The sequence below is a fragment of the Drosophila santomea genome, chromosome 2L (assembly GCF_016746245.2).
Source record: "Drosophila santomea strain STO CAGO 1482 chromosome 2L, Prin_Dsan_1.1, whole genome shotgun sequence".
Taxonomy (NCBI): Eukaryota; Metazoa; Arthropoda; class Insecta; order Diptera; family Drosophilidae; genus Drosophila; species Drosophila santomea.
This window is the reverse complement of record NC_053016.2, coordinates 25,529,610-25,545,021: the sequence shown is the minus strand read 5'-3', so window position 1 is coordinate 25,545,021 and position 15,412 is coordinate 25,529,610. Positions and strand designations below refer to the sequence as shown.

The 15,412-nt window shown below is 41.5% G+C and overlaps 1 protein-coding gene across 1 annotated transcript in view; it reads left to right on the top strand.

The window, feature by feature from the left end:
- Nucleotides 1–2,945: 2,945 nt before the first annotated feature.
- LOC120458931 (membrane-associated transporter protein-like) overlaps nt 2,946–15,412 on the top strand; it is a 76,704-nt gene continuing 64,237 nt past the window's right edge. Inside the window, exons 1-2 of the mRNA XM_039646786.2 lie at nt 2,946–3,017; nt 3,081–3,258. Coding sequence (XP_039502720.1) covers nt 3,083–3,258 — 176 coding nt within the window. The 5' untranslated portion in view covers nt 2,946–3,017; nt 3,081–3,082. The remainder of the gene's footprint in view (nt 3,018–3,080; nt 3,259–15,412) is intronic.

The following is a 15,412-nucleotide window of genomic DNA, read 5'->3' as shown; positions in this document are numbered from 1 at the left end:
AAAGTGAACTTCTACTTAAGTAGGTGTATCGGAGTATTGTCCGCATATGTGAAGTCTAAGCGTGCTAAACAGCAGCCGCTGGGCCTCTTACTTTATTGTTTAGGATTCTGACAGCCTTCTGAGTGCCTTCTACGCTGCAGTTCAGCTTGTCTCCAAGAAACATTTTTTTTCCGTCTTCCCGTCAAATTCTGGGAAATATAATTTCCTTCTTTTATTTCGATCTCCTGAAATGTCTTAAACTTATCTTAACCCCCTTATAATTGGGGCTAATTAGATTTGTTGAAAGGTATGTAACAGGCAGTAGCAAGCGTTTCCGACCATATAAATTATATATATTCTTGATCAGAATCAATAACCGAGTCGATCTGGCCATGTTCGTCGTTTCGTCTGTCGGTCTGTTCTTATGAACGTCGAGATCTCTGGAACTGTAAAAGCTTGGCAGTTGAGATTAAGTATACCGCCCAAAACTGCCACGACCACACTTTTGAAAAATCTTTTGAAATTTTTTCACATTTTTTTTAGTCTTATAAGGAAGCGTGTTCGACCATATAAAGTATAAATATTCTTGATCAGGATCAAAGCCGAGTCGATCTGGCCATGTCCGTCTGTCCGTCCGACTGTCTGTCCGTCCGTATGAACGCTGAGATCTCTGGAACTACAAAAGCTAGAAAGTTGAGATACAGCATACAGAATCCAGAGACGCAGTGCAAGCTTGTCGGTTCATGTTGCCACTGCCACTCTAACGCCCACAAGCAGCCCAAATCTGCCACGCCCACACTTTTAAAAAATGTTCTGATAATTTTTCATTTTTGTATTAGTCTTGTAAATTTCTATCGATTTGATAAAAGACTTTTTGCGACGCCTACTCTAACGCCCACAAACCGCCAAAAACTGTCCGTGTTGAAGACTTTTCTTCGCACTTCCACTAGCTGAGTAAGGAGTATCAGATAGTCGGGGAACTCGACTATAGTGTTCTCTTTTGTTTTTATATCTTTAGATGGAAATATTTAAAGGAAAAGCCTACTGGTAGTAGTACTAGGCAGCTTAATCTGATAAGGAATTCTTCTTATACAATTATTTTTTAAGTCTATTTACATATTTATATAAATATATATAGTGTAGGAATTATCGATAACATGAATAACATCAATGTCAACTTTGTTCATACATGTTAAATCAAAACGCGGTCTGACAGATCTTGAGGGTGGTGACGCACAGTGGCGCCTTAGATAATTTAGGGTTACAAAAATCATAACTCTTGAACCAGTTGAGATATTTTCATATATTATTTTTTAATGAAAGGTCATTTTAGTACCTTTCGATAAAGTGGTCTTAATATATGGTGTGATAAATAGTAGATTTTATACTCGAAAATTAATGTTTTTTGAGGCAGTTTTCTAAATTTTAATCAAATTTCGACCAATACTTTTTATTTGTTTTCTCTGAAAATGCAAATATGGTACATATTAAATGTTTGAAAAACAAAAAATAAATACATTTTAAAGAAAAAAAATTTTGTTTTTTTATTTTGTTATTTTGTCATAGCTTCCAGCAGGTGTGATGTCTCCTCAGCATATTTTCAGAATTTTTCAGCATTTACGCATTCTCTGCAATTTACTGCATTCAAGATTTACTTCATTTAAGATTTTTGAAGTATAATAAATTATTATACATTCATTTAAAATCATTACAAAGTCAGGGATTGAAAAACAAGCCGCCAATACAGAAAAAAAAGGGATGCCCGCCATACAATTTTGTACTGTGCAGCGACTGCGCTTGTAGCAGAATTTGCACTAAACCGCGCGTTTGTTACGCTGAGTTGAAAGTATCTTTTGTTTGGGAAATTCGGGGTCGAAAGTGGGGGGGCCCGATCTTTTTTGAATATGATAAAGAACATATTCAAGAACAACACCTCATATGACAAAACCATAAGTCTGCGTAAGATCGCTTTCTTTTTTCCATCAAAGTTGAAAAATGTGTAATTAGTACTTCGGTAAAACGGGTATGCCTGCACATGCAAAGAATATTATACATTTATTTTACCTTACCTTACCATTTCCATAGAGACCATAACCAAGCTGGTTTGCGACCCAAAAAAGGTTCAACTTTGAACACGTGTATCTTCTAAAATACTGAACAGATTTGAATAATTTTTTGGATTCAACCCTTTTAAACTATTACCTGTGAATGCGGTGCAACGATCCGTTGATATCAAAAATTTGATTTTTGTATAGTATCGTATCTTTTGAGTGTGACGTTTGGGTATTCTTCGTGTTCGGGGATCTGCAATTCGCAGTACCGTGCTGCGCAGTCGCATTACTAGGCCGTTGGGGTGTAAATCCGGTCTCTCCTCGTATTTTTTGGCCACCTCCTGGATTTTGTTAGAGTTCTGACTACAGTCAGAAATACCAAGAAGAGTAAAAGCCTACGTCGTCGAGCAATTAATTCCATAATCATGCGAAATATAGGGACTGGCGGAACTCATCAAGGGCAATTTGAGCAAATAGAAAGGAACAGAAACAGTAATTATATACAGAGGAATTAGGAAACAACGTCTATAACTTATTTGGTAATTTAAATTACATTTCTAGTTTCGGCTACTAGCATTGGTTGACCCATCCGAGAGATGAGTTACGACTCAAACGTAAAGCCCTGATCTAAAAGTAAGTAGGACAAACGGACGAATTCTGATAAAAAAATAAACACTTTCTGTATCTGCTATCTACTAAGAAAGCTTATTTAGTAAACCTTTAACTCTATTGATAAGGATGGGCCATTAGGGGTTTCCGCTAAAAATTACTTTTCTTTTCAATAAAAATTTTCCATTCATATATACATACTTTTAATTTTATACGTCACTGCTTGGCGCATGCTCAGATAAATAATTATGTGAAATTGTATGTACTTCAAATATACATACTTTCAATATTGTATGAACTTGGTTCGTTTTTCTTAATATAAGGTAACAGTTGTAACAGAGTTAACAACTTAGTGTTAATTGTTACTATTTTGCAACAGTAAATACAATTTTTGCCAAAGATTATACCTCAATTTTATCCACAACTAATATAATACAACAGGAATGGATAAGCTTCATGATTATCAGGGGATAGCAGGTCGATTTCATCAATGGAGAGACAACATTAAAGAATATTACGAAGACTTCCATGACAAAAAATCAACCAATTTAGTTGATACAGTCAAGAGACAGCTCAAAGGAAACGCAAGTGCCAATAAAGACTATAGCCATGTATTTAGGTAAGATTATAATCTGCTTTTTAAATAATCTAGTCCAACTTGATTAGTATTATCAGTGATCCTTGATCCAAAAACTTTTTACAGAGGTAAAAACAATACACGATCGCACCTTTAACACATAACGTTTTGACATAAGCTTTTAAGAAGAAAAATGATTTCCCAGTTAGCTTTATCAATACGCCAAATAACATTTATTAATTCGGCACGCTTCAGCAGAAAATGGACGGACGGGTGGACTAGGAAATATTTTGACAATGCTTGTTGAATGAGCGTTATAAATTACAAATTCAGAAGTAAAATCATATGGTCTTGGTTAGCACCAACAGTCACATCGACCAAATTAAAAATACTTGCATACAGCACTCCCAAAGAAATACTTTAGAAAATTAATGAAAAACATTATCAATATATTTGTTTGCCCATCTTAGATAGTCTCAATTGTAAAATCATTTTTCGTCAAGATAGTTGAAATCTAATTTGTTGAAAAGTATGTAATAGGTAGAAGGAAGCGTTTCCGACCATATAAAGTATATATATTCTTGATCAGAATCAATCGCGGAGTTTATCTAGTCATGTTCGTCTCTCCGTCCGTCCGTCCGGAAAGACGTCTCAGCAACTATAAAATCTTGAAAGTGTAAGATTATGGCATGAGATTCCAGAGACATAGACTCAGGACCGGTTTTTTTTTTTATAATTTTCTAACAATTTTCAAATTTTCAATTGCCCAAAGCTGCCACACCCACTCTTCTGAAATTTTCTTGATTTAATTTTAATTTTTTTCTCCAATTTCTATCACATCGATAAAGCAGAAGAAGACTGATAAACTTCCTCGTTCGTTTTTTTATAAAACCACGCACCCCTGGAGTTATCAGCCTGTGCTGTTCTGTCCAAAGAGCACCCACTTAGAGTCGCATGCCGCGGGTTAACACGACAAAATGTCAAACTAAAAGTTTTTTAAAATTCTAAAGGGTGGGCAAACGTGGGCATACGAAGTTATTGGGATTTAAAAACCATAAACCATAAAAATCTTAATCGACACCGGCTCTTCAAAGAACTATATACAGCCCCACGCCGAACTTAAGTACATAACGCCGGTACAAAAAAAAATGTACAGTTAATCTCCATGGTTACAACAAGGTGAAATATAAATGCATTGTTAAACTTTTTAACAAGACTTTTCCCTTCTTGATTCTACCGAACCTATCAAGCTTTGACGCTATATTAGGATTTGAAACGCTAACGCTAACTAAGATGAATGCAACATTGGACTTGAAAATTAAAATATTAAAAATCGAAAACTCAGTCGAACCAATTAAATTTGTAAAATGTAATAGCGTTAATTTCTCTGAAACCAGACCCAGAAGAGGGTCATTGCCATTCAATACCAATATTATTGCTACCATACGTACGGAAGACGACCAACCGGTATACTCAAGACTTTATCCATATCCCATGGGCGTAGCAGATTCTGTAAATAAAGAGACGAAGGCGTCGTTAAAAGACGGAATTATACGACCTTCGCGCTCACCCTACAACAATCCGGTTAGGGTAGTCCACATAATGTACCCTTGATGAGAAGGGAAATAAGACAAAAGGGATGGTTATAGACTTTCGGAAGCTAAACTCAATGACTGTGGACGACAAATACCCGGTGCCAAATGTTGTATTCATCCTTTTAAATTTGAGAAAAGACAGATTTTTTACCACACTAGATCTAAAGTCAGGATTTCATAAAAATATTACTTGCAGAAAATAATAGGGAAAAACCACATTCTCAGTTGCACATGTAAAATATGAGTTCTGTAGACTTCCCTTCGGCCTTAAGAATGCACCCAGTATGTTTCAACGTGCCATTGACGACGTACTCAGACCCCAAAAAGGAAAGTCTTGTTTTGTTTACGTTGATGACGTTATTATTCTTTCCGAACGACTTGAGGACCATCTGAATCATATTTGTTAGGTTACACTACTTGAAGTCAACATGAGGGTGTCTAAGGAGAAATCGAACTTCTTTAAGGGAAGCGTCGAATATTTGGGATTTGTAGTATCCAAAGACGGCTATCCTTAACTATGAAGAACGCACTAATTTGTTCAACGTTAGATCCTTTTTAGGGCTAGAAAGCTATTATCGCTGTTTTATAAAGGACTTTGCTTCAATAGCTCGACCTTTGAATGACATCCTTAAAGGGGAAAACGGAAAAGTCTCCGCCACTCGCTCTAAAAGGATACCCATTATTTTAGATGATAAGCAACGCTCTGCATTTGAGAAACTTTAGAATATCTTAGTTTTTGAAAATGTAATGCTACCTTATCTAGACTACGCAAAGCCTTTTGATTTAACTACGGACGTCTTAGCTTTTGACCTGGGCGCGGTTTTATCACAAAACAACAAGCCTATTACAATGATATCATCAAAAGAAGACTTTCCTATTTGGGGCCTGAGTACATCGTCCATGGCACGTTGAAACATACTGGGTGCATTCTTAAGGCCGAAGGGAAGTCTACAGAACTCATATTTTACATGTGCAACTGAGAATGTGGTTTTTCCCTATTATTTTCTGCAAGTAATATTTTTATGAAATCCTGACTTTAGATCTAGTGTGGTAAAAAATCTGGCTTTTCTCAAATTTAAAAGGATGAATACAACATTTGGCACCGGGTATTTGTCGTCCACAGTCATTGAGTTTAGCTTCCAAAAGTCTATAACCATCCCTTTTGTCTTATTTCCCTTCTCATCAAGGGTACATTATGTGGACTACCCAAACCGGATTGTTGTAGGGTGAGCGCGAAGGTCGTATAATTCCGTCTTTTAACGACGCCTTCGTCTCTTTATTTACAGAATCTGCCCATGGGATATGGATAAAGTCTTGAGTATACCGGTTGGTCGTCTTCCGTACGTATGGTAGCAATAGTATTGGTATTGAATGGCAATGACCCTCTTCTGGGTCTGCAAAGACATCCAATCGGTCTTTTAGCATTATGTGGAATTTGTCTACTATCTGGTTTGGTACTACGATGTTTTTTATATCAGAGAAATTAACGCTATTACATTTTACAAATTTAATTGGTTCGACTGAGTTTACGATTTTTAATATTTTAATTTTCAAGTTCAATATAGATGAATGCTAATCTGCGTTAGCGTTTCAAATCCTAATATAGCGTCAAAGCTTGATAGGTTCGGTAGAATGAAGAAGGGAACAGTCTTGTTACTTTCCAGTGGAGCTTCCTTTGGAGCTTCTGCAGGAAGCGTAGAACACTACTCGGAGTTTAATGGTGAGGCTTTCTTCCTTCAGGACTCCATGATGTGGAATTGTGGTGCAGAAGACAAGTAGTTGTCCATTCGCATTGCATTGAGTGTGATATTCTTCACTTAAAGTGATATACTGTGCTTGGCGCAGTTCAAAATAATCTTCGATTGCTCGAGTATATTGTTGGTGAAAATCCGGTTTATTCTGAAGTTTGGTTTGAGAAGAGCGTTGCTTCAGAGCCATGATCAATTAATGCCCTCGCCGACATTGATTTTCCGGTGTTGTTGTTGACAATTCGGACTAGAGCGGTAGCAAGAATCGTTGTGGTGGGATTCCGTTGGAGTTGCGTTTATGTTGGAACAGGTGAGCCGTAAGCTGTGCTCTGCAGGTTAGATGGAGCAGATGAGCCCTAAGCTCTGCATGTTAGAGGAAGCAGATGAGCCGTAAGCTGCGCTCTGTTGGATGCCCTGCATCGTACGGAAACCGTTGGCAGTTGGTTGTCGCGGTACAGCTGGGTTGGTATGATGGGGTGCTACACTTGGAAAATGTAGCAACGTGTGATGTCGTTGGCCGCACTGTAGCAATTGCGTGAGGTGCTGCAATGGCTAACCGCGTGGGCCGAGCTGAGACAGTTAAGGCATGCCTTGATGCGATTGACGATCGTCTTACGAGTAAAGCAGTCCATGGCGAGATATTCTGGGCATCGTCTCAAGATATGATTTCTTTGGCAATGCGTACACCGTGTGTTAGTGGCGCTGTTAAGTGGTCTGCTGTCTGCCCTTGAGAATGATGCCGGTGTCGTGGTGAATCGATTTGAGATTGGCTGAGAGCGACTCTCGATTAAGTCAATGCTGATTAGACGCTCCAGCAATATTTTCTCTAGCATTGAGGAGGTAGGAAACGGGACGGAGTTTCCCATAGAGTGCTCCCATGCTTGCGTTGTAGTTGTAGGGAGTTTTGTGAGTAGGTGGTGCACTAACCAGTGGTCGCAGGAATCAATGTTTAATTTAAAACGACGAAAATCGCTGATACAGACGTTTGCCAGGCTGAGAATTCGCCGCCGTCCTTCGACAACCTCCTTATGAACAGGATCGAGGCCGTAAAGTGAGGACATAGTGTGCATGAATTGGAGTCTAGGATTGTCATAGCGCTTGACGACGAGATCCCAGGCAACAACATATACATTTTCTGTCAACGCCATGTGGTTGACATCCTGATCCCGTCCTTCTGGCAAGGCTGGAATTTCTGGATGTTGGACAGTGAGGCATTATCATGCACCAGCTGAAATATACTGTCGAAGATAGACGGCCAGTCAGTAAAACTGCCTGTGAAATGGGGACGGGAAGTTTAGGCATCGGAAATTTTGGCGGTACGCTGACTGCGGTGTTAAAGCCTCCGATTTGTTAATAAATCCACCGAAACCAATCGTTTGCCTCCAGTGCAGTTACAAATAGATTTTATTAAATCGCAGCAGTTGCCCTCATGGGCGACCAAAATGTTGTGACTGAGCCGTTAAATCGGAAGTCAAAGAAAAGCAAATTCCTGCTTTTGGCGACTTGCTGAAGCGATAATGACAAAACCTAGGTTTAATTCACTATTTAAATACTGATCTTTATTTGCACTGAACAGTGAGGCAAAACAATGGTACGTGATCGCAATCGCGTGATGTCCAAAATCAGATTAACTATTTAAAGTTAATTTTCGAGTCTTCTTCAGAGGTGGTCAAATGCAGAGCGGTCCTTTGGCTAAAAAATGCACATTGTCATAATTTGTATGTTCGTGGTCAATATCCTCAACAGCTGCTTTTGCCCCCTATTCATAATCATTTTCATCGAACTCCTTTAGATCTTCTTCTTTAGCTAAATGGTTCACTCTTTAATGCTTCGGTCCGGTAAACCTGGCAGTGCCACTATTTGGTCTTTTTGTTGTATGTTCATAGTCAGTTTGTGATTGAACAGTTGCTGTTGAGTTGGCCAAACATTTTGAAGTTGGGGTAAGCTACCATGGTTCAAGAATAGTGCTTGCCTAAGATGGATTGATCGAACTGTTCGCATAGATACAGCAATACCAAACAGCTGAGTCGGTGCCCTGGACTGGTACTTGACCTGTCAAAACTGGCAACTAACTGGCGCCTACTAAAATAGGGGTTTTTGCACTGCGAATTAGTGCTTCTATTCCTATTAGTATTTTTTCCGGCTTCGGACCTTTGAGCTTTTTGAGTAGTTCAGAGCGAACTGATAACGCTCTTGGGTTGACTCAACCTCCTGTGCTAGAGCAAGGGCTATTATTAAGTCCTTGGCTCCTTTGGCAAATATGATATCGTTCAATGACTCCTTGTGCCTGTTATAAATACACGAAACGCGTCAGCCCTATAATTTTCATTGAGTGTAAACGCCAAGGATTTATCGCACGTCATTTATGTCTTATTTGTCAGCAGAGTTAATTTTTTCTCTACCTCATCATAAAATTCGGTTAGTGTCATATCGCCCTGTCTCACCGTCGACAACTCTTGCTCGATTAGGTAGATGGGCCTTTTGTCAGCGTATGTAAAGACAAGGCGATTGATTCAACGGTGTGCTGAACGAAGCTAGCACATTTTTTGCAGTGTTTTTTATTTTATTACGGATAATACTTGGGGCTTGATCATATTTTAAACTCCCCTCTTATTATTTATAATCTTTCAAAGCGACATGAGCAGTTTTTCTCCACGACACATAGCGACCTTTCTATGTCTAAAGATTCATTACACACTACACCCGGTATAATTTTAGCATCTGTGTAAGTTTCAACTTTACTCTAAATTTTCCTATTCGCTCGGTAATCGCTTGTAATTCTTTATCAAATAATTCTTTTTGACTTGCAAGCGCACCAGCAACGGCACTTTCTACTATTGCTTTCAGTTGATCTGCTGATAATTATATTCTTGCGGTTTCTAATTGACTAGTACCTTTTAATATTCTTCTCCAACTTAATATTAAATCGTCGATCTCTTTATCATTTGCCTTCATCAATGTGTTATTTATAACCTTTAATAACCTTCAAGTGTGTATAAAATAACCCGTTAGGTTAGGTTAGGTTTTACCGGCCGTCGGTTATCCGACGCACTTAGACCAGTAGAGGTCCGTTGTGATACGGTGTATGTTTTCCCCTTTTGCCCGCAGAGGTTCGTGTGAAGCTAGCAGTTTCTCTAGCCAGAGGCGCTGGTGAATTTTTGTATCTGATGTGGATCGGTGTCCGAATCTGCTTCCTATTTGAGCAAGTCTTTTCGTTTGCAGTGCTGGACAGTGGCATAGTAGATGCTCTACTGTTTCTTTCAATTCTTCGTCCCTACAGCTACGGCAGAAATCATTATACGGGGCATTTAGTCTTCTGGCATGGATGCCTATCAACCAATGCCCTGTGATGACTCTCATTGCAGTGCTGAGGTTTGCTCTGGTCAATCTTAAAAGTTTTGAGGTTCTCTTTGAGCTTATTATTGGCCATATTTGGCGTGTTAGGCGACAGTGTGTGGTGTTTTCCCATATTGTCTGTTTGTTACGGTTTAGGTTTTCCCTAAGTAGTAGTTTACAAGTGGCTAAAGACATACTCATGCCCTCCATCTCTTGTATGAGTGGCGCGGTAGTGCTCTCTCGAGCTTGTTCATCTGCGATGCAGTTGCCTTCTATGTCCCTATGGCTTGGTACCCATATAAGGTTGATTACGAATTGTTGTGTAATCTCGTGTAAAGATGATAGGAAATTCGATACTGTTTTCGAGTGACTAGAGATTGAGCCAATCGATTTGATAGCTGCTTGGCTGTCACTGAAAATGTTTACATGTGAGCCTTCCGGCTTTAGTGATTTTAAGTGTTTTAGGGACTCCCTTATTGCTGCCACTTCAGCCTGGAAGACGCTGCAATGATCGGGGAGTCTGTTCGAGGTGCGTAGGCCTAGCTGTTCGGAGTAAACTCCTCCTCCTACTCTGTTCTGTAGTTTTGACCCATCCATATAGCATTCTGGGGGCCAGGTATTTGTGAGTTCCAATCGTCCCTCTCTGGGATGATTGTGTTGAAAGGTGTTTGTATGTACTCCGTAGGAGTGCAGTAGTCTGTCCTGGAGGGGACTATTTGAATGTTTTTTAGGATACATGAGTGACCCACTTCTTGTGGGTTCCACTGTTTGGTATCTCTAAGCCTGATTGCCGCTACTGTGGCCTGTTCCATGCCAGCTAGTTCTGGGCTTGGTAGGTATCGTATAGCATTTAGGGCTTCGTTTGGGGTGGTGCGTAAAGCACTGCTGATGCAGGGTGTCGCAGCTCTTTACATTTTTGCTAGCATTTTTATGCTTGACTTCTTTTTCAGAGCCGGCCACCATACCACGACTCCGTACAGTAGTATTGGTCTGACAATGGCAGTATATATCCAGTTCACTATATAGGGTGTCATGCCACATTTGAGCCCTATTGCTTTCTTTTACGTGAAGAGTGCTATTGAAGCTTTTTTATATATGTCTGTGAGGTTAAAGTTCCAGTTTAGTTTCCTGTCAATTATTACGCCCATGTACCTTGCGCTGTTACTGAAGGAAAGTCTTTGATTGTTGAGGATGGGTGGGACTAGGTCGGGTATGTTATACTTTTTAGTGAAGAGAACCAGCTCGGTTTTTGAGGGGTTAATTCCTAATCCGTTATTTTTGGTCCAGCTGGACAAAACACTGAGTTTTTCGCTCATGAGATCGCATAGCGTTTGGGGGTATTTGCCTCCGCAGATGATAGCAACGTCATCTGCAAAGGCTATTATCCGGCAGCACATCCGCCCCCCCCGAGGGTTGACTCGCCTAGTGAAGACATAACCTTCCTGCAGGTGAGCAGTTCGTTTATGAGTCCCACCAAGTGGCGGTCCACCCCAAGGTCTGTCAGGGCTCCGGTAATCGCCGTTACGATGACGTTGTTAAAAGCTCCTCCTATGTCTCCCTTTCTTGTAGGCGTGTTGCGTGCCTGTGATGAGACTAGGATTGAGAGTTGATCTCAGATGCAGGCCGATGATTCTATCAAGGGTCTTTAGTAGGAAGGATGACAGACTGATTGGTCTGAAGTCCTTGGGGGTCGTGTGTGACGGTTTCCCAGCTTTGGGGATTAAGACTATACGGAACTCTAGCCACGATTGTGGTAGGTGTCCAAGAAGTAGGGACCGTTTAAAAATGTCAAGAAGCCAGTTTATGGCTATATTTCCCGCATGTTGGATTTGTGCGGGTATGATTTTGTCTGTACCTGCAGATTTGTATGGTTTACAGCTGTGTATGGCCCAATGGAGGACCTTTGGGTCTATGCACAGTTCGATACTTGCCAGTGTGGCGTTTGTTTGTTGAGGGGTGAGAGCGTTTTGGTTGTTTCCTGGGAAGTGAGTGTCTAGAAGTATCTCCAGAGATTCCTCACTCGTGCTGGCCTAGGAGCCATCTGCTCTTTTAAGGTAGCCTAGGGTTGTGGCCGATTTGGATAGTATTTTTCTAAGTCTGGCTGCTTTAGTTGTGTTTTTAATTTCTGAGCAGAAGGAATGCCACGAGGATCGCTTTGCTTTCCTGCCTTGGCCCTGTTAAAAAGGGTTCTGCAGTCTATTCGGAGGGGCGACAGTTCTGCTAACCATCAGGGAGGTTATCTGCATAGTTGCAGGTTTCTGTGAAAATTGAAACTAGTTCGTTTAGACTAGAGATTTTTCCCTTAACATATTTTTGTATTTTTGCCAGTCTGTTTTCCTTGGGTTTGTGAAAACTGCTGGTTTTGAGGGGTTGATTGTGAGGGTCGTTTCTATGTACCTGTGGTCCGAGAAGGAGTGCTTAACTAGCACCCTCCAGTGAGTTACTGTCTCTAATAGTGGTCTAGAGACGAGAGCTAGATCTATTACCTCTTTTCGGTTCTTAATGATAAAGGTGGGGTCATTACCTTTATTACATATGAAGAGATTTGAACTAAAGATAAAGTTAAAAAGAGACTCACCCCGGTCGTTTGTGTCTGTACTTTCCCATTGTGTATGGTGGGCGTTAGCATCACACCCTATTAGCAGGCCTATGTTTTGCTTTTCGCTGTCTTCTACCAGTCTCCTTACCAATTCATCCGGCGGTTCTTGCCTTTCGTAGGCCATGTATGATGACAGCACTCGGAACGGAGATGGCTGACTCTCCACGGTGGCTGCCGCGTTGTCTTCATCGCTGTACTTATGGAGCAGAAAAATGCTAAGGTGCTTTTTGGCTAGAATGCAGGCTCTTATTTTACCTTCGCTGGGAGATGTTAGAAGCTTATATTCCTTAGTCCCTAATCCTGAAACCTTTCCTCCCACTATCCAAGGTTCCTGGATTAAGACTATGTCGACTCCATCTTCAGTCAGATGGAGTTGAAGAGCAGCGGAAGCTGCCTTACTGTGGTGGAGGTTTATCTGCAGAAGCCACACGGACATTTGCTGTGGGCCTCTCCACCACGGTTGTGTCGGCTCCCTCATCGTCCGATGTGTCTAGGTCTGTCAATTGACCCATGTTCGCAAGGCTGCGGAGGATTGAGGCATCGGTCGAGTGGCCGTCCTCGGTTTCCGATGCCTCGATCTCGGAGGCGATCTCCTCGACCACTCCTTCCTGATCCTCCTTGGCGGAGTCCGATTTGTAGATCTTTATGGTCACTGAGCTAAGCCCGAAGTTTAGCTTTCCGTGAGCGGCCTCAATGAGAGCTTGGGACTCCTTGTTTAGAATGAGGATGCCCTGGTTTGTTGGTCCCTCCATTTCGTCGACCTTCACCACTCGCCAGTCCGAGGTGCGGGTTGCAGCGCTGCAGCATGGTGAGGATCTGGTCCGGCGCCGTGATGGATGCCGGGATCCAGATCCTTGCCCGGGGTCGGCAAGGTACGTCCGACCAGTTCAGCGCTACAAGTCCGGCGCCCTCATACACCTCCCCCAACTCTTTTACTGCGGCTTTGTATAGCTCCGCAGAGCGTTCATCGTCACTGGCGATTACCTTGACGCCGCCTTGGAACCATCCCACGTCTTTGCAGACTGGAGGGGGGCCAGGTTCCTTGGCCAGAATCTCAAAGCATTTTATGGCTAGGGCTGCCTCTACCCACTTCCACTTATTTCGTGGAATTCTGCCACTCGGGTCGTTTCGGTCGACCACGCCCAGGAGAATGCGGTTTTTCGCGATCTCCGCAAAGGATCGCCCTGGCTGCACGCGTTGCCGCTTTGTCGTAGGGGACGTCCTGGGAGCGCTCCCTCTTAGGTGGAGGTCGCTTTTTGACCTCTGTGGGCTTGGGTGGCTTGGGGGCTTCCTTGCCGAAGTTTGGCAAAACGGATTTAGCCCATTCCACCTTCTTCATCCACTCAGCCGATGGAGCCGTTTTTGATCTCTCCTGGCTGCGTAGGATTTGACCTGCAGATCGTTTCTCTGCGTAGGTATGTTTGTCTTTACCGGTTGCCACTGGGTGCTTGCCATCCTTGGCTGCGCATGAAGGGGGCATCATGTCACTAGGGCCTGGAGATGTTCCCATGGCGACGGCTTTGGGCGGCTCGCACTCAGTCGCCTCAGATTTGAGGCGGGGTTCACCCGAACCCGATCCTGCGGTGTTGGCCAGGCAGGTGGGCTCACTCGCCAACTTCGCTGCCTTGAAGTTTGTACGGCCAGACTCAGACGTCACTGCCGTTTGGGTAGGTTTTTTGGGAGATCCTGACTCCTTTTTATTTATTTTTGTTGACTCCATGTGATTCCCACGAGTTGCGGAGAAAAGGAGGGTCCATCCGGGCGGAGATCCGCGACGCCCGGGTAAGGCTTCTTAGAACAGGGGGTCGCCAGGTACTCTGAGCTCTCCGTTTGAGACTGAGCTATATTGTGACCCGGGCCCTAAGTCAGGCTGACTATCGGCACGGGTCGAATGACACCTTAGTCCGGCCCGGGACGCCCGACTACCATTTGCCAGCATCCTCTGGCAGGGACATAACCTTGCCAGGGGACCTGTTTCCAGCCGCCCTCGCGTGGAGAGTATAGTCGCACTTCCGGATGTATGGACAATTACGGCGCGTTCTTCTAGCAAGCTTGAAACTACACGTTATTCCCCTTGTCCATCACCCGAGTGACGGCACCCGTTACTCGTAGAGCTTTTCTTACCACCCATAATTGCTCGCTTTTTAAAAATATCAAAATAAAATATAACAAAATAATTTAACTGAATCTTATTTGCATTTTAAGACTGAATTATAGTAAATAATTAATACGTATGCAAAGTAAATTATTATAACTACTGTAATTTAAAACAAAGAATTTGGAAAAAAAAGAAATTACATTTAAAAAATAAATATTTCATAAAAATAATTCATAAGCAAAAATATTATTTATGATATATTATTTATTTATAAAGATATGGAAACTGTTTATTGCAAAATTGATTTCTTGAAGCATGAAGTGCGGACATAGGCACCGAAGAATCATTGTCAAATTATATTTTTCACACGTCGCACGCTGAATACTCTTATGACAATTATTCTAATATAAAGTGTTATTTGAAAATTATTATGCGTTATTATGTACATAGCTTGTGCTATTATTATTTCTATGCTGAATTTGAATAATTGTTATGTTAAGGCAATGCACAACTTGACTTTTTAGGTGGGGGCAATTTATAAAAAAATCTAAAAACTTCTAAAATGAAGGGCATATTTTGTCCTTTTGGCTCTTGAGCTCTTCGCTCTCTGGCTTTTGAACAAAATTTCGAGAGAGCCTGTAGCCAGCACGAAAAAATCTTGTGCAAAAAAGTCGTATGGCGTGACGCATCTTGTTATTCTAATGTCTTTGGTTTTAGATTTAGTTGTCTTTTTTTGATATCGTGTGTTTTAGATTTAGTTACTCATTTTGATATCATAGGTTTTAGATTTAGTTGTCTCCTTTTGGTTTCGTGGGCTTTA